Below are 19948 nucleotides of genomic sequence, written 5' to 3'. Positions count from 1 at the left end.
GAAGGGACGAGACAAAAACCTTAATTAATCTTGTATTATCTTAAAAAATAAATTAATGTCTAATCCACGCACAAAATCAAAAAGGTCCTTTCTGTGCAATGTGTATCCTCTCCTCTTTGGTCTTCTCCTCCAAACGTACAAAAATGATGCAATGACTCCGACCAAGTGAACCCTCCGTGGGCCCATGGGCCCCATATTCAAGCCGAGAAACCACCAAAAAAAAAAAAAGAAATTTAAAAGACAAAATTAAGGGTAAAAAAAAAAAAAAAGTCTCCTCAAGGACCTCAACTCAATTCATTGCTGAGTGGTCCCAGCACCCCCACGTTCTCCTTCCCCTCATTATACGGCCTTTTTAACTTCGACCCCACGTGTAACCCTTTCTTAATCCCAGCCGTCCGCTCTCACTACGGCCAAAAAACTCCAGCTCCACGAACAATCCAACGGGAGAGCTCGTAAGCATATTATACGTAACAATACGCGGGAAACAGCTACGCAAACTGGTCCTCATTTGACCAGTAACCAAAGCCACAGAATATTATTTATTATTTTAAAGCAAAACAGTTTAAACAAATACGGATGATTAATGTATAAATCAGGGGAAAAAAAGTAAAAAGCTGACGTCAGCGTACCTTTGACTCTTTTTTCATTTATTTTTTGTTGCCCCTTCCTCTTTCCGCTTTAAACGCACCACTCTGTTGTCTTCTTCATCTCCTCTCCTGACTGAACAATCCATTTATCCTGTTTCTTTCTCATTTCTCTCAGTTTCCCGTCCAGCTTTCTCGCCCTCCAAACAGACAGCTAACCGCAGCGAAGATGGTGAGGGACGACCTGTACATCACGGTCCCCAGCTTCTTCAGGTGCCCGATTTCTCTTGACGTCATGAAATCCCCTGTGAGCCTGTGCACCGGAGTAACCTACGACCGCTCAAGCATCCAGAGATGGCTCGACGACGGCAACAACACCTGCCCCGCCACCATGCAGGTCCTCCACACCAAGGAGTTCGTCCCCAACCGCACTCTCCACCGACTCATCCAGATCTGGTCCGACTCGGTCCAACGCCGTGTCGACTCGCCCGAGTCCTCTCCTCCGAAGCCACTCCTCTCTCAGGACCAAGTCCTCGGCCTCATTCGCCGCCTCGACCGCCACTCGGACTCCTCCTTCGACTCTCTCTCGAAGATCGTCTGCTTCGCCAGGGACTCCGACGAGAACCGGAGATTCCTCACCGGAGCCGACGGCTTCGTCCCGACGCTGGTCGAATTACTCGCCAATGCCGGTGACGGAGCTTCCAGAAGCCTCGATTTGGCGGAGCTGGCGGTCCGGGCTCTGGACATGATCCGCAGCGAGATTGCAGACACGGAGAAGCTCGCGACGTCCATGCTGAAGCAGAGCCACTGCCTGCGGTCTCTCGTCCGCGTTCTGCAGAGAGGTAGCGTGGAATCGAGAATCGGATCGGCTAGGATTTTGGAAGCAATCGCGGTAGACGCGGAGTCGAAGCTGATAATCGCGGAGAAGGAAGAGGTTCTGCAGGAATTGCTGAAATTAATAAGTCCGGAGAAGGATCGGAGCCTAATGGAAGCCGGATTGTCGTGCTTGATCGCAGTATCAATGGCGAGAAGAGTGAAGGTGAAGCTGGTGAATCTAGGAGCGGTGAAGTCGCTGGGGAAATGTCTTGAAGAGCAGAATCTGAGCGTGTCGATGACGGAGAGAGTGCTGAGGCTGCTTGAGAGGGTTTCGTCGGTGAAGGAAGGGGTTTCGGAGATCTGCGGATCAGAGCGTGAATGCGTGGTGGATAGAGTAGTGCAGAGGCTTATGAAGGTGTCGAGTGCGGCGACGGAGCACGCCGTGACAGTGCTTTGGGGCGTGTGCTATGTCCACCGGAACAGGGCGGCTCAGGAGGCGGTGGTGAAGGCCAACGGCGTCACCAAAATTCTACTTCTGATGCAGACAAATTGCTCGCCCGCTGTCAGACAAATGTCGGCCGATTTGCTTAAGATATTCCGCCTCACCTCCTCCAATTCAACATCCTTCATTTCCTCTTATGACACCAACACTACTCATATCACGCCTTTCTAAATTGTTCTCAACTCTCTTCCTAAGCTCTTGTAAATCATCAAAAACAAAAACCAAATTTTGTTACTTGTTAGTGAACAAATACAACAACAACAACAAAGGACAAATTCATTTCATTTTTCATTTTTATGACTATAGCTCTTCTTTTTAAACTTTACACTTTCCTGTACATATTATTGGATTTTTCATTTTTCATTTTGTTTGTGGTTTGATCTCATTTTGATTTCTGTATAGTTCCTTCTTAAGAACCAAGTTATCAATCAATGGCTTGATTAAAAATTTTCTCTTTCCCAAGCCAGGTCACAAATCCTATTAAATTCGTATTCTTTCTTGTGTATTACTTGAAGCAAAAATAAGTTAGTCTTCGGTTCTGCGGAGTTTAAGAGAAAAGGGGAAAAAAAAAATGAAAAAAATTACTCTACTTTATTTGTTGGAAGGGAAGGTACGGTGATACAAGCCATGGCGTATTGTATTGTAATTTTGTAATTTGTAATTTGTAGTTTGTAGTTTGTAATTTGTAATTTGTAATTGGTATGTAGTGGTGCGAGTGCTTCTGTATTCTTTCTGTAATGTGCAGCAATAATTTGATTTTGTCTTCATTCTTCTTCTGAGTTTGTGTGGCTGACTGGCTGGGCCAAGCCCATTCAATAAAGATAAAGATAAAGAGAAGACTGAAGAGAATCCACTGTCTAGATTTTGCCGTTTTACTTTTTTTTTTTTTTTTTTTTTTTTTTTTTTTTTTTTTTTTTTTTTTTTTCCCCCAAATTCTTAGACGAGCCTAAGCTAAACACGCTGATCACGAATTGATTTGGGATTGCAAACAAATATTAATTATAGAATAGTCGTCTGTTGTTGTTTATTAGACAATTAAAGGCCCCTAATTCTAATTAAGAAGATATTTAAACTAGATACTAATACTAGGGACTAGAGAGATAAATGAAAAGAAGGAAGAAAAATAGGCAAAAGAAATGTGGCAAAGAGAGACAAGGTGCCGAAATTGCTGAAATTGTTGCAATTGCATTGCTGAGTGTGATGTTAATATTCTTTTCTTTGCTTTGTTTTGTTTTGTTTGATTTAAGAGACGAAACTTTGTTTGATAGCAGGAAGGAAGCGAAAAAGATTGGAATCCCAATCGATAAAGAAATGTGCTAAAAGCAGAGAAAGATCATACAAGTTTGACCACTCCTCCAATCCCTATAACCATTAGTTACTTAATTAATTATAATAACCAAACTAGAAAGATAGGCCCTTGAGAATGCACCCACCATTATCATTATCATTAATTTTTAAGTTTTCTATAACCCCCACCTCCAATCTTTAATCTTTTTTTATTCCAAGTAACTATATATTATTAATTAGGACAAATTATACGGTTCCCTTTGAATTATGGCATTTGTCACAAAATGTCCCTTAAACTTCAATTTGTAACATGTGTTTCTCTTAAATTTCATAACTCTTGCAAAATTTCCCCTTTTGTTAAATTTTTAATGGAATTGGGGCGTTTTAGTAAAAAGTAGCAAACTTGGACTTCTAAAAAAAAAAAGAAAACAACTACGTTAGATTTCATCGAAAGGTAAAAAAAAAAATCAGGTGCATTCATGTTACAATAAGCTTAGATGCGGAGGAGTATTTTTCATTGTTTGTGATGTGAGAGAGCCTTCAGCGTTCTTCTTGAGCAAACCCACAGAGTTTTTCTTCAACAAGTAAAAATTATTAAAAAAAAAAAAAAAAAAGGTCTTCTGATCTCAACCCATCCCCTCTTACTTTTCTCAACAAAGTTTACTTTTTGCTAATTTTCTTTTGTTTGGCTAGTTCGTTTCTAGTTTCTTTGGCGTTGCAGGTATATGACTCTTGATTTCGTATCTTGATTGTTTGGTTGTAGGAGAAATTGTAAATTGAGATCCCGATCGAGCCCCAGAATTTCTCAGTTCCGATCTTGTTGTTTGAGTTAATTGAAACCCAGATCTGATTTTCAATCGCTCTATTTTTTCAAAACTGAAAAGAAAAACCTCCTTTCACCTCTATCTTGCTCAATCTCTGCAAATGCCCCTCCCTCTCTCTCTCCATTCTTTCTCCTCTTGCAATTGCATTCGAATTGAAGAGGGATGTGGCATAATGATTATTGGGAGAAGTGAAGAGGATGCAAATTGTTAGTTGTTTGGTTGTGGAGTGTTTTTTTTTTTTTTAAATTTATTTATTTATTCTTTTGTGGGGGGTAATATATGTCATTTTATTTTCTTGGTTACTCTGGTACTTTGTCAGTGGGTGCACTAACTCTTTTCAGCTCTGTGAACCAATTTATTATGCATTTCGACAACTCATTTTTAGAATTTATTCATCTCTTCTCTTCTCTTTGTTGCTTTGCTTTTTGTATCTCAATTCTCAAACTCAAATACAACTCTTTCCTTTTATCATTAGTTTTCCTGTTTTTCTTCAAATGTTTTTTAAATATTAAGTGAAAACCTTTTTTTTTATTTGAAATAATATTAATTGAGACCTTGACCTTGACCTTGACCCAAACAAAAAAAAAAAAAGAAAAAAAAAGGAGTGTAGAGTGTGCAACTCCAACTAAGTTTTGTCGTTAACGTTTCCTTTTGGATGTCTTGTTAATAACACGTATTTGCCATCTGCCTTTTTCTCTCGTGAAATAAAAGGGGGAAACAGTAGTGACGTCCGTGTTTGCTATCTAATTATTAATGTGCGTTCACTCGTTATCTCTTTTATATATTCGCAGATGAAGCAACTCCTGTTTGATATATGTGTGCGTGTCTTGTTCCCATTAGTATATATATTTGCCACCTCGTGAAGAGTGAAGAGTGAAGACGAAATTCGTAAAGATTGAATTGAAAGAGTGATTTTGAATAACATGGTATATATTCAAGTGAAATATAGGATTATAAGTAGGGAGTGTGTATGGAAATGACTGATTCATATCCAGTCTGGTGAGCATGAAATGAAAATGAATCTGATTGTATATAGAAGAAGAAGGAACCTGGCTGATTTGTTAGTGTTTGTTATCTATAGAGACATTAATTGAGTGATTTAGACATAAGCCAAAAAGTAGTCAATGTCTATGTGTTAATTAACTAAAGAATATTTTACATCCAACTGGGCCATCCCATGCCCTCCTCCAATTTCAATGACAAAACTCAATTCATTCATTATTCACTTTTGTCTGTGTTAAGACTGTAGAAAAAGAAATAAAAAGACAAAGGGCAAGCGGAGCCAAATACTAGTCACATGAAAGCTGCATGCTTCTGTTCTGCTGCATCCCAATATGTCCATCATCCATTATGCACACACATGTCGTTTACCAATTATTGTTCTTTGTTCTCGCCCTTCTTCAAGTTCAAATTGAATTTGAGGCTCTCTAATTCAATGATCGACCTCGAAATCTTTGACGAGTTGATACGAAATCGACATGCTCAAATGTTGTCTCAAAGATTGAGATAATAAACTCCATCGAGACCAAGTTCTAAGAGGATTGGAATATGAAGCTAGGAATTTCCTTATTAACTAATTGCTTACATAATACTACATCAATGATAGTAGACTCACACGCAAACGAATTCTTCTCATAAAATAAACCCTACTTTGTTGCTGACACTACTGCTATTAATTCTTTATTCTCAAAACTATGAATCGAGTGCCGGGATGATGTAGGGAGATTTAGCTATTATCAGTAGTTTTTATATTTTATTGTCATTTGTTCTAGTTTTTTTATTTAGCTTTAGTTTTGCTATTAGTAGTCGTTTATCGTAGTTGTTATTTTGTTATCGTTTTCTATGTGAGCTATAAATAGCCACTTAGGCCTTGTTCATTTCACCGATTTGAGTTTTTAGTTTTAGGTTTCTACAGTAAAAAGCTCTTAGAAAATATCACATCTAACTTTTTCTGCAACAGTAAAAAGCTCTTAGAAAATGTCACATCTCAGCTCGAATTGAAAATTTGAATCTGCAAAGTGAACGAAGCATTAATAATTGTATTAGGGGACTTTGATAATTGACAATTGAATACTAGACTTGTGTTTTCTCTCTAATTTAGGGGTTTTTCCTCTTTGTGAGGTTCTTTTAGGTGGATTTGATAATCATCTGTCTAGGTTAGGTTAATAAAATTTCGGTCTATCCATTTTGTTGTGTCACGGAGTTTAGTAACATCTTCATGCCCCCAATGCAATGCAGAGAGCGACCATGAAGATAGAAATTAGGGGGGGAGGGGGGTTGTCGATGTTGAGAAATCACCACCAACAGTCACCCCTTTTATTTTTTATTTTTTTTTACCAATAATGCTTTGTTCCAACATTTGAACTCACCCTTAAATATCATTTTAAGATTTTTATTTTTTACTCTTAATTAGTATCCTTTTGATTAATATATTCTTTGACTAAATGATATTAATTAAGTGTGAAGTGTAAAAATCTAAAGGCTCGATTGGGAGAGTTTGTGCTTTTACTTTTTAGTAGTAGAAGAATAAAAGCATAAGTCAGAACTTTTTGATAACTGTTTAGATAGTGCATGAAAAAGAGCTTTTGAACATATTTGGTAAATAAGTCAAGAATAATGCTAAGGACACCAACTCAAATCTCAATTTTTGTATACCAACTGATGTAGCATATGAGTTATTTTAATATCGGTGAGTGTTTAAAACATTACCACATTTAATAATAAGAGATTGCATCTACTAATAAAAAATGATAACTCACATACCACGTTAATTGATACACAATAGTTGAGATTCAAATTGGTGTCCCTAACACTATTCATAAGTCAAAAGCTCTTATTATTACAGAAAGTAATGTAATAAAATGATATTGATGGAATTTTTAATTTGTTGTTTACAAATAAAAGGTTAAAAAGGTAACTAAAAAAGCTTTTCATAAGAACCTAGGAGGTGGCTTGTTCTAAAAGAGTTTAAAAGCCAATACCACTTTACTATTGTCCATCCAAACAGCTTAAAAACACAACTTTTAGGCCAAAAATAACTTTTTAAAGACAATTACGATCCATTTGGCAGAGCTTTTGCTTTTGCTTTTAACCAGTAGAAAAAGAGAAGCAAAAGCTGTGACTTTTCAATAACTATTTAAAATAAAGAGCTTAATGGATCAAAATGATTTTTAAATTTTTTAGTAAGCAATAAAAGTGTTGGAAGTAAATTTATAATGTTTTAATTAAACATAAGTTTCAAAGTCCATGTAGAAGTTATTTTTTTAAAAGTAACAATTTCTGATTTTGACTAAAATTTTTTTTTGAAAAGTCAAATCACTTCGGACATATCATTTAAACACTTTCATAAACAACTTTTAAACCGAGAAAGTAAAAAACAGTTTTTAAGGAGCACTTCCAAACGTGCCCGGCCTTAAGACTATGCATTCTAAAGCGAATTTATCTATATCAATTGCTGATCAACTTTCGTGTTTGATCAAGCCTATTTTTTGAGGCATCCACCCTACCAGACGACGCGTTAGCTGAGGCATTACCACACTTTCGTTTTCTTTTCTTTTTGCATCATACTCAGATTTTCGACTTACTCCATATTATTTATACTAATTGTAACTAAAATGATGTAAAACTGAAAAAGTATATCGGAGAATTCTATCGTAGTGAATAGGCGCTTAGAGCACGAAATCCGTACGGTCCTCTACAAATAGAATTTCTCCAACTCCTATTAGTTCTTGAGCACTTCTATACAAATCGAGTAGCTCTCATTAAGTTTATAGGTGAAACCCATCTTAATAAGATGATTTTTTTTGTGAGTGATGAGTTTTTATCGGACGGGAATAACTTTTCCTCTCAAAATAAATGTCATTTTTGTTAATTATTATTCTTCTTCTTCTTGTCAGTTGTAGATTCTCAGTAGGTAGGACCTTATGATTAGGCTACGAAGAGAAGTAGAAAATTTTACGTGTGGGACTGTGAATTTAATTTGCTGCAAAACCAATAAATACGATCATTTAATTAAAATCTCAGTAACTCTGAGCGCTCACTCTGCTTCGCTCTTCCTCTTCTTTATAGCTTTATTTATTATACCAATATCTTTTATTTTATACGTACAAACAGATATATAGTCATCTCTAAGTTTCCAACAAATTCATGATATGACCAGAAAAAGAAAAATAACCTTCTACTCTCTCTTTTTTTTTTTAAATGAAAGAAAAAAATAATAATAATTTAGCTGCCACTTTGAACCCATTCCTTGGGCCACTTTGAGCCCAAATCGCCCAAGCCTTCTGAGCCTCCCTTTCGTCATGGACAGTCACCATATTGTTCTTTCTTCATTACATAATAACACAAACGCAATTGGGTTCTTACAAACGTTATTGAAGAAAGAATAAAAAGTTTCCTATCTGTAACATACCCATTAAGCATCTATAATAATAATAATAATAACAAATACATAAAAGCCACTGTTTTTAACCAATATTCCCAAACTCAATATGGCATATTTCATGCTATTCCCGTATTGCTAGTTTTTTCCCTCCTGATTTTGCCCCCTATATCTAGATTAGCGGATTATGTGGACGATAAATATAGTATTTATACTCAAATACTTCTTACCCTTAATGTGTGGGCCTAGACTAAACAAATTACCCACGAATAGATGCGTCAATCAAAGGCGGGGAAGAATGCAGATGCAAAGAAGACGGTAGGATGAATGTCAAGTTACAAAATTATAATTATGGGGACGTTAAGGATGAATGTCAGACGGATTTCATCTCGCCACCGTCACCGCGTCGCGTGACATCGAACTTGTATGCTGTTGTCAAAACCTGCAGAGTACGGTGTTTGCCAAAATGTTTTCAATGGTTTAGAATCCAAGAATGCCTTCTAATTTGCCTACATCTATCAGGCCAGCTATGTGGAATTTGGGGATGCCACAAAACCTGGACGGATCCTATTGGGTAAAGGCCTTGCAATGAGCCCATCTGTGGCCCAACCCGCTGATTCTCCGTCGATTTTGACATGGTTGAACTCCCTTTCCACATAGTCTAGAGATATTTGCAGTCTGCCCCCTGGTTTGGAGTCAAGATAAGGACTTGCTCCATCAATTCCTGCATTTTTCTCTAACCAGTACAGATAATTGACGTGGAACATTGCCTTGAGCATGTCATGTGGTGAGCAAGTTTCTTTAAGCACCACCTGTTTTCATGCCAACATTCAAATCCACAAACAACAACAATCTATTCATCAGTTTCCGCTCATTTGCTACAAAGAGATGCGGACAGAAAACTGATACTCACACAGAATCTTCCGTTGTGTTCAGTCAAAATATAGCCCTCATTCCTATAGAGATCGAAAAGTGCTAGCACATCCTTGTGGTTGTTGACGACATCACTAAGCTTAGATCCCAGCAGTAAACGGTTATCGATTTCAGCTGCTGCAACCTTTGCTTCTGCAGATAGTACAGCTGGTTGTTCCTACAGACAGATGTTCGTATATAAATCAGGATGCATACAAACAGATCACTTCAACGGCAAATGTCAATCCTTATCTCCTGAAAACCGACCTGCAAGGGTAAAACCTTCCACCACATACCCTCTCACAAGAAACTCTTAAAAGTTTGAATTTTGAAGTCTTGTCACTCATCCCCGCAATAGATCAACAGTTAAAAATATATATAGATGAAGGAAAAGTAGCGTACTTTGTTCACTGGTTTCACATTTAGAACTGGTACGGCTGGAAAGAGCGGGTCCTCATCATTGACCTCTTTGATTGGAGGCGCTTGCCCGCTAAGGAGATATTCACTGAAAACTAAACCTGTTAAAACAGCAATAACTACAATAAAAAACGGGTACCAAGATGATGATGGCAAAATCGTACCTGAAGCAAATGTTTTCCTATGCAAAACTACAACGCACCTAAGATGTCCATGATGGTTTAACCAAGATTTAATAATTCAATAGTTTGCCATGCCACAAACGTCTAAGACTCTGTTGAATTCCAAATAAGTCACTTACGTGCATCTATTATGGCTCAACGTTTGAATACTCTCATTTTTTAATGTCACACTATGCAACCCAATTACTAACGCTTTCTAAAGGGTAGAAACCAACTGAAACAAGATAGATAAAAAATACGACAACAGAAACTTCCATGGGACAAAAACCTAGAGAGAGATAGATGGGAACATACTTGCACGGTAAGGGTTTAGAGTCCTTAATTGAATGGACTGATATGACTTGAGATTGCAGTACATGTGAATAAAAGTGACCACACTAAAAGAAGCAAGGGCGAGCGGTGTAGAGGTGCCAATGCAGTTAGCCAATCCTATACCCATAGCGATACCGATAGACTTGCTCACCATTCCTTGAGCTTCTCCCTTAGCAATCACCTACAGCTCATATTATTACAATCAGAGAGGAAACTAACAAGAACCACCCTAGTTACAAGAATACTAACTAAATTCAACAATATGACCAGTCATTCCATAGAACTGGATTGCCTCTATATACTATAAATCCGCACAATCGATATCATTAATTGAGAAATCAAAAAAAAAAAGAAGAAGAAGATTCGACCTCAGCAAAGTTCCTTTGAGCAGCAAAGCCAGCAAAGAAGCAACTTCTGGTAGCAGCCTTGCAAATAGTGAATTCAAATTTTCAACAAAAATCCTATTTCCTAAGAACATGATCCAGTTTCCCAAAATAAACACACAATGTACAAGTGAGTAACCACCAACCTGGATTAATGTAGCAGCAGAGCGGCCGGCCCCGGCAACAGCGCCGATCGGAACAAAAAGATGAGGAAAGGCAGGAGTGAGCATTTCGAATCCGAAGGCGGCATTTTCCAAAAGATCAGCGAAGAGCCTCCATCCCTTGGGATTGACATCAAAATGGCGTCCGTATTTGGAGAGCATTATTTTGCTAAGATAACCGATTCCATCCTTGAGCACCCAATTGAGGGCCGCCGCCGTGGGAATTGCTCCTTTTCCCAATCCAACAGCATAAAGCAACGACTGCCATTCATAACATTGATATCAGAATTCATTGAGTTGGTGAGCTGCAAAGGAATCGCTAACTAAAACAAGTTCCAATCTTTCTTGCAACGACTTTTTCTTTTTTTTTGGGTTCTTTTTCTTTTTAGTTTTTGAAATGAATCTTGTTCATAGAATAGGCAAACAACACAAATGGATTGGCTAAATACAATAAATTAAAAAGAAGAAAAAGAAAAAGAAAGCAGAGAAATGTTATTATTATGTTAATGTTGACTAGGGCACCTGAGTGGCAAGAACGGCGCTAATCTGACTGGCGACGCCCTGGACGGCTCTCCAAAGAGAGTAATCCAAATAATCAGATGTCACGCTTTCAGGATAGCCTTCTGGAAGCATCAAACGCATCACCAGTTGTCTGCATTTTTCCAACCACAAATTCAGAGGAGAAACTGGTCTCGTTGAAGATGTGGATGGAAATAGAGAATCAACCACAAAAGTGTCGTCCAAATCATTCGGAACAAGCAAAATCCACTTCCCTCCCTTAACTTCCCAAACAGAAGAAGACAACGATTGAGCTCTGGCCAATCTGGAGCAGAAGAACAACGACAGCAACAGAATTGAGCCAGTGGGAATTCCAAGGGACCCAATTGACCCATCACCATCACCATCATCATCCCAACCGCCGCCGTTTCTCCCTCCTCCTCCGCCGCCGTTTCTCCCTCCTCCTCCGCCGCCGCCGCCGCCTTCGGTAAAGGAGGAACAAAGCGTGGCCCTGAGTCTGAGTCTGATAAGTGGAATTGGTGGTTTCAGAGGAAGAGTTAGACGGTGGAAGCCAGATAACTGCCGTTGCTGTGACGGCTTTGAAAGGAAGGGTGATGCCGGCGACGTTGAGCAACAGCAAGCGCACCCCTCCATTGTTTTTGTGTTTGTGTGTGTTTGGTGTGTCGTTTTGTAGCTCTCTCTGTCTCTACTCTCTACTATTGTCTATTACTATTACCCAGAGTTTTTACTTTACTATACTTGCTTACGCTGCATGTGCCCATCACGTGACAAACTACCATATATATCAATTACAATAAAATGAAATCATATATCTCCATCTGCGTGTGTGTGTGTGTATATATATATATATATATAAAAGAGTCATCATAGTCTACTTTGGCTTTTTTAGTCGTCCAAAACAAGATGTTTCGGCTCTTTGCTTTTTTTAAGAATTTTTTTTTTGAAAGGCAACACTAAATGGTTTTTGTTCTTGCTTCTTTTAATTTTTTTCTATTTTTCTAGTTCCTATTTTTTTCTTTTTAAACACTTAACATAAAAGAAATGACACGTGTTAGTGAATAATGGAGATTATGGACCATCATATGTAAACATTTTTTTTTGTTTTTTATCGTAATCTTAAATCTTACATTATTATAATTTTAAATGCTAAATATATAAAAAATGGATGAAAATTATGCGGTTCATTTTTTTTTAGTCTTTTTTACGCACCATTTTAACGTGTTTTTTTTTCTTTGCTCTTTCTTTTTTTTTTTTCTTTTAACTCTTTTATTTTTTTCCTTTTGTTTTTAACACCTTTTTTGGTCCTTTTATTTAGCTCTTTTATTTCTTTAATTTGTTTTCTATACATGTTAAATCTTAAATCCGACTCCTAAATACATAAAATAGTAGATATGTGGCTATTGTTTATCCTAAGTATGATAGTCTAAAATAGTGAGTTTTAGGTGGTTTATTGTTTTCTTTTCATTTTTAAGTTTTAACTCTTTTATTTTTTTTAATTTTATACTATAATTTATGTTCATCTTATGGTGGTTCAAAACGGTGAATTTTAGGTGATTTACTTTTTTTTCTTTTCCTTTTTCTCTTCTTTTTTTAAGTTTTAAATGCTTTATTTTTTTATTTCGTTATTTCATAATTTAGAATGCTTCATATATTCTATAATTAAGCATAACCGTTTAACTTAAATTACTATTGACATATACTCCCCCATTATATAATATACATACATATATATATATATTTATATTGAGTGTGGAGATTTAAACTCTACATTTTATAGTGGAGTAATTAAGTGTGCAATATTCGTTAGGATAGGCGTACTATCACTCAATGTATACTGATCGCTGCGAATATATAACACCTATTTTCTACTCGTAAGTGCACGAGGTCGACAAGTAATAAAGTAGTGAGTGAGTGTTGTGTCCCACGAGGATTGTGTTCCTAAAATCTAGCTAAGTACTGCAACTAGAATAACCTAATTTTATCTAGACAAGTCCAACATAAAAATGAGATCAACAAAACAAAAAGAAAATGCTAAACTAATTAAATAAGCAAATAAAACAATGCAAGGAGTTTTTATGATCGAAGGGGGCTCTAATGATAAGGTAGCTAGGGTCCTTGATTTCACCTTGCCTAGTTATTCTAATCTTTTTTAATGCTATTGATTTTCCTCAAGCCGAACATTAATAATGAATTTCCTAAAATATCCAACTCCCTCTCTCGAGTGCCGAGTCAAATATATGAAAAATTACCTAATTAATATCCCTATTAATTAAGTTAATTATGCATTCATTAAGCTCTAATTCATTTGTGATTACCTAGCTCATATTCATCTCCCGATTTCAATACTCACTAGGTTGTGTTCAACAAATCCCAACATGTGCAAGTGACTCTCTCAAGCCTAAATCCACATATCTAAATCTTCTAATCAATCTTTCAATTGATTAAAGCATTAAGCAAAGAAGAGCACAAATGTTTGGGCATGAAAAACATCAAATAGCATCAAGTATTCATAGCATAATCATAGCAAGGTTACATCAAGTCCCCTAGCATAAAAATCTAGCAATCCATCAATGTAAACTCAAACATATTCAAAATTAAACAAATATGAAAATACATTATGAATCCACAAAAATAAAGGAAATACTAGGTTAAGAACAAGAGGAGAAAAGAGGAAGAAAAATAAAACTCCAGTGTAGTGCAGCTTCCAATCTCCAAGAGCTTCCTCCTCTAGTTCTCCCAAAAACTAGGGTTTTTTTCTTCTCTGTCTTGTCTACTCTCCTCAAACCCTAACTCCTCTGCTCCCCTCAGGGCCCAGCTAAAATTCTCCAAAAATCCCTTGGGTTTTAGCTTTTAGGCCACCTCAGCACGCGAGAACATGCCTGAGAGCGAGCGGCCGCGCGCCTGAAATAGCGCGGGCGCTCGCTGGTTTGAGTGGGGCACGCGTAAGGGGCCAGGGCATGGGCGTGCAGCTTCGGACGGCGCGGGCGTGCGCCCCATTCTGACTTGGCTTCCCTGATGTGGGCGAGCGGGCGCGCGCCATCAGAACGCGCCTGCGCCTCTGCATTGGGCTCTTTTTGATATTTTCTTGATTTTCATCTCCTTTTCTTCTAAGTGATCCAATTTTTCTTTATTTACCTGAATCACTCACAACCATATTAAAACAACCTAAAAACTTGAAGATATTACAAATTATCTAATTTCAGGACATTAAATAAGTGAGTCAAAACTCACTTATCATATACTCTTTTTTCAATCTCTAAGCAATTTTTTTTTTTCTTATTATTGTTTGTATTTTACGGTACAAAAACTTCACTTATGTGCATTGCACGTACAAAAACTAGTATGTATGTAATTATATATATTGATCATAAGGTTGATTACTGATTTTGTGCAAGTCATGTATTGATAGCCTTACCGGCGGATCGTGTGATGACATGATAACTTTCAGATTTTAACAAAATCATAGAAGTACAACATGCATGCATGCAATTACTTATCTTTGAGGAATTAACTCATCAAATATATTTACTTCACAGTTAATGTATACATTAGGATAATAATTAGCACACATTGATAGAATTAGGCAGCTGGCATACATATTTAGTCATCAATTAAAAGGTTTAAAAGAGCGAGCTTGAAATGGAATTAACATCAAACAAATCAAAAACCCAGCCTGCAGCTTATAATTCCTATATAAAAGAAATATCAAATATCGTACGTGTTCATTTCTTATGATTCGTCATCGTATCTACTTATACTGTCGATATTTAAATAGGAAGTTCACACGAAGGCATTTTTTTCATTATTATTATTATTATGTATTATGATATTATTATGTATTATGATATTCTTGCGATATGTAATATACGTAACTCATCAACAAAGAAACCGACAAAGGATGACAATTTCAATTATCGATAGACTTGCTCAATAACATTCATAATTGGTTAAAATTTTTAATTAATTGCTCGATCGTCACTTTAATGCATGCATGTTTCCTAATGATAATGAAATTCAGACTCCATGGCCATGAAAATATTAACGTTGATGCCCTGATCACAAGCAATTAACCACAGCCTTTCGTTTGTTTATATGGAAGTAGTTTTATTGAGAGTAACTAGCCAACCGAAATCAAACATAGTTTCAGTACTATTCTTTTGCTCATGATATAATAGTTGCAAAACGAGATCTCTTTCAAAACATGCAATATCATATGCATTATTGAGTTTAAAACCCCAATAAAAGGAGAACCAACTCTCTTCTACCTTTTGCCAAAACCCAACAATATTTTCCTCTTCGTTTTGTTTTTCCCCTAATTTAATCTAGTGTGTTATTAGTTTTTTTTTTTTTTTTTTTTTTTTTTTTTTTTTTTTTTTTTTTTCCTTCCATGGAAGACCATATTGCTCTAGAAGCTTGCCCTTCAGAGGCTTCAAGCACTTTTACAGCCTCATACGAAGATCACAGGAAGACGCAAATGGAATTGACAGAAAAATCACAGCCTCCTCATCCACTAAAAAAACCCGAATCGAGTTCTGAATTTCTTCTTGATCTGAAGCTTTCAAACGAGAAATCGGTAGGCGGATCAAAAGTAGAACTAAATCTTTTCAAGTCTATAAACCCTAGTTCTCCACCTCATGCCAACAGCAAGAGCATAGAGTCTTCGGGCAAGATTTGATGTGAGAAGAAACCTATAGAAACTAAAAATAGGGTTTTTCCGTGCAACTTTTGTAAGAGATCGTTCTCGACTTCCCAAGCATTGGGAGGCCATCAAAACGCACACAAACAAGAGCGTGCAATGGCCAAACGGCGCCCCTCGGAGTCGTTTGGGAATCCTCAATGCCATTATTAATTACTACCCTTATTCATACATTCCTTCCCACTATTAATTTATATGGAGGGATCAACTTTCAATAGGTCACCACTTGGGGTTCGGATGACTTCAATGATTCATAAGCATAATCCGGCCATCCCCGGTGGGTCCCGAGGATGCGGCCTTGATGGTGGTTTCAATGATCAAGGCAAGGTTTTATGAAGAATCCCAAATCTTTCATAGATGATAAGCCGAGATTGCAGGGATTTTTGGCTACTAGTGTTGGTGTATTAGGGTTTGGAGGAAATAGTTTTTCCTCACAATTTGAAGATATTAGTGGTGGATTTTATCGCAATTTCCGTGGTTCTAGTGTTGTGACTACTACTCCGAACATTGGTATCACACTACAAGAAAAATGTGTTTTTGCGACGACAAAAAGTCATCGTAAAAACCCGCATGTCGTCGCAAACAACGATTTTTGTAACGACGTGTCGTCGCAAATTTATTGTCACAAATAATTAGTCGCAAAAACTTTTTTTGCGACGACACTATGTCGTCGCAACCGTATTTGCAACGACAGTATGTTTTTGCGACGACAGGCGTCGCTAATACACCGCTGCAAAATTCTCGTGATATGATAATTTTTTGCGACGACATTTCAAATTGTCGTCGCAAATAACCTCATTTTTTTTGCGACGACAAATCTAAAAAAGTCGTCGCAAAAAACTGAAATTAATTTTTTTTTATAATTTTTAAAAAATGGCAATTAATTAACTTTTAATAATTTTAATTTACTATTAAGATACATTAAAAGTGAAATATAAATTATATTAAAAATAGTAAATCTAAATAAATTTATAAAATATATTATGAATACTACATGAAGTGCATATATAATGTTTAAAAAAAAATATAAAAGTCTAAATAAAGTGAAAAATAAAATAGTACATAGAACGGAACTAATCGTCTAAGTTTGCAGCATCGCCAACAGCTGAATCATCATCAGGATTGTCATCATTTGAAGGATGCAGAAAAGCGTCTAGGTCAACTGGTTCTGGATGATCAATTGTAGGTAATTGGATGTTTGGCTGCAATTTAGCCACAAACTCTAACACATTCACCTGATTGTCATAAATCTTAACTTGTTCCCGGTACGATTTCTTTAAATAACGACTCACACGTGGGTCAGGTTGAGCAGATGATGTTGTGTCCGAGTATGAACCAGCAGATGAAGGAGAAGCCCCGGAGTAATACTTTTGGGAGAGCGTCGGACCCACTCCTATCTTATGTCCTCTACGCATGCCAAGAACTTGCTCCAAAACCCCATGCTCGTCAAAAGCGGGTCTAGTCGAGCTTGAAGTAGACTTTGTTCTCTGCGTTTGTCTCTCCTCCTCCAGGATGTTCTACATAATAAGACATTATAATTGTTTATACGTATTATAAAACCACTATTTCAGTATAAAAAATTTAATATGAAAAATAAAAATACTTACTAAAGTCTGTTCTGCTTGGGGATTAACCCAAGAGGCCCTGCGACGATACATGTCCGTCCAATCGTTTATTAGATTGGAATGTGAAAATCCTCAACAATCTGAGATTGGAAATCTCAATATATCATATGACGGTCTCTCTATATACACACACACACATACAATATATGTTTGTGACTTGTGTCTTTGGTAAGAAAGTTTTTTAAGAGTCCTCAATCTTTTATACATGAAAATTAAACACGGTAGATAGTAATTTCTTTTCCACTAGCTAATTGGAGATAATATATTAGACATTTGGAAGTTAATCGATTCTAATAATTAATTAATAGATATTCATGTTTTAACTATAATGAATGTGCATGGTTACGTTTATAGAAATATTACGTACATTCAGTAGTTTTTCTATCATGATAATTTGATAATTAAGATCGCATATATTGCCCCCGGCTGGCCATCCTAAAAAACCCGATGAGAAATTTTCCATAATTAAGCTAGAGCCAAATAAATGATCAAATATTTCAAAGAAGTTGTTTGTTTATTTTTCTTTTTTAAAATTTGGAAATTAACTAAGAATTAACTGGTTGTTTCTCAGTAGTACGAGCCTTGATAAAGATATGAAAATATAATACAAGTATAGTTACGTGTGTGAGAGATTAATTTTGTCATATAATTGATTACGGCAGTTACATCAATGGTACATATTTCATACATAAACCCAACCTTGTTTTTGTCTATCAATATTAGTAATTGTAAATGCTTATACACGTCTAGCCCTTATCACTGTCCTGTTTTACTTATTCACGTTGTTGTGTGTTTGCTAAGAACATAAAGGAAAAAAGAGAGAACAACGCATGTGGGAAAATGAAAGGGAAGAAATTTGAATGCATGTGGTTCATTTGTTGGGACACATGAGTGATTCGGTATTCGCTTGTCCTTTTTCTGCATGCTTTTTAGTGCCTGTGTACTCAAATGGGATTAATTTTCATTACATTGGGGATATATTCCAATTATGTACAAAGATTTGACCCAGCTAATATCACATATTGAAAGAATTAAGAATAAATCCATGGTTAGTAAATTCCAAAAACTAAATAATTGTGACGTGCGTGGTATTGACACCTTGACAATAACACCTTGTGTCGGCCATTAAACAACTGTATTCATTATACACATATATTGATGATTAGGTATTTTCACATATATATTTAAGCGTATAACATATTCTTAGGTAACGGGTGAGAAAAGGACAGCACGTCCTGGCCTCAAAATATATGGTTTCCGTGTAATCAATCAAAATTTCGGTTTGCAAAATCAACAGAAAGATGAGCTGTTTGTAATGTTATTATATATATATAATAAATGTTGGTGTATATAAAAAGACATATGGTCAGGCATTTAGTCATTAGTATTAGAATACTGTCTGCTGAAAGCGACAGTGCGTTAATTTGGAAGCTTCTAAGAAATATGTATCAAACGCATCCAAAACCCACCCATCTCCCCATTGCCCCGTTATCTCCCTTTCACTCTTTCTTTATTTATTTTAAGTGGCACGTTTGCTTACTTGAAGAGTAAGAGCGTGAGAGTAAGCTAGCTAGCTAGCTAGCGAGGGAGCGAGCGTGTGCGTGCGTATTCAGTTCGTAAATTTTGACTGAATCTGTGATAAAGGTGTGTGTGAATGATCGCTTTCTCTACTCTACACTCTAGTCATGTATTGCAGGAGCCGTAGCAGTAACATCACAATGTCTGTGTTATTAAAAGTTGTTTGTGTTTAAAGTTAATTAAAAATGCTAAAACAATAGAGAATATCGACGGATGTGTCCCCTACTACCACGCCCTTCCAAGTAGCAGCATCCTTTATTCATTCATGTCTTTCTTTGATTTGTGATTAATTAATCGTTTGTTAGCTTCTTTTTTTTTTTTTTTTTTTTTTAAAAAACTCCCGAAACCACTAACCCACCCAATTAATTACCTCGTAGCGCTGATAAACGCAATTTAATTCATCCATATAAAACAAAAACAAAAGAAAAAAGAAAGAGAACATTTTTTTTGAATAAATATATGGGTGCGTAAAGTAAAGTTATCCAGTACTTGAATTGGGTCAACTGTCAAGTAGCACTACTTTTACTGCAATATTATTATTTGTCTCATCTGATTCTGGGTTTCTCACACTCACAGTTATTGTGTGTTGCCTTTGCCTGTGTAAGTGTTGGAGTTGCTGATGAGTCTCTGCTTCCTTTCTTTCACTACCTTTCCTTCCTCCGCCAATTTCTCTCTTTTATATACTTATATATAAATGTATATAAATAACATAACATTTGGCCACAATCTCTGGAGGAGTCGGTGATATTGTTGAAAATTGCCTCTTCCT

The 19948-nt window shown here is 36.5% G+C and overlaps 2 protein-coding genes across 2 annotated transcripts; one reads left to right on the top strand and one right to left on the bottom strand.

Moving 5' to 3' along the window:
* Window positions 1–696: 696 nt before the first annotated feature.
* LOC21403625 (U-box domain-containing protein 28) lies at window positions 697–2170 on the top strand. The gene has a single exon (XM_010092577.2). The coding sequence runs from the start codon at window positions 814–816 to the stop codon at window positions 2071–2073; it is 1260 nt and encodes a 419-aa protein (XP_010090879.1). The 5' UTR covers window positions 697–813; the 3' UTR covers window positions 2074–2170.
* Window positions 2171–8234: 6064 nt separating this feature from the next.
* LOC21403624 (protein root UVB sensitive 1, chloroplastic) lies at window positions 8235–11960 on the bottom strand. Its single transcript, XM_010092576.2, has 7 exons — window positions 11284–11960; window positions 10747–11022; window positions 10586–10642; window positions 10200–10398; window positions 9709–9824; window positions 9308–9484; window positions 8235–9206 (listed from the first exon to the last, which is right to left on the bottom strand). The coding sequence occupies exons 1-7, from the start codon at window positions 11911–11913 to the stop codon at window positions 8922–8924; spliced, it is 1740 nt and encodes a 579-aa protein (XP_010090878.1). The 5' UTR covers window positions 11914–11960; the 3' UTR covers window positions 8235–8921.
* Between the last annotated feature and the right edge of the window lie 7988 nt (window positions 11961–19948).

The sequence above is a fragment of the Morus notabilis genome, unplaced genomic scaffold (genome assembly GCF_000414095.1).
Source record: "Morus notabilis unplaced genomic scaffold, ASM41409v2 Scaffold698, whole genome shotgun sequence".
Taxonomy (NCBI): Eukaryota; Viridiplantae; Streptophyta; class Magnoliopsida; order Rosales; family Moraceae; genus Morus; species Morus notabilis.
Note: the sequence above shows the minus strand (reverse complement) of the source record. Positions and strands in the feature narration are given on the sequence as shown.

What these genes read in the sequence shown, in the direction of transcription:
- LOC21403625 (XM_010092577.2), top strand. Translation starts at nt 814, where the DNA reads ATGGTGAGGGACGACCTGTACATCACGGTCCCCAGCTTCTTCAGGTGC.
- LOC21403624 (XM_010092576.2), bottom strand. Translation starts at nt 11,913, where the DNA reads ATGGAGGGGTGCGCTTGCTGTTGCTCAACGTCGCCGGCATCACCCTTC. An exon ending in TCTAAACCCTTACCGTGCAA is followed by an intron (nt 9,825 to 10,199) that starts GTATGTTCCCAT and finishes CTGTTTTAACAG; the next exon opens with GTTTAGTTTTCAGTGAATAT. An exon ending in ATGTGAAACCAGTGAACAAA is followed by an intron (nt 9,485 to 9,708) that starts GTACGCTACTTT and finishes ATCTGTCTGTAG; the next exon opens with GAACAACCAGCTGTACTATC.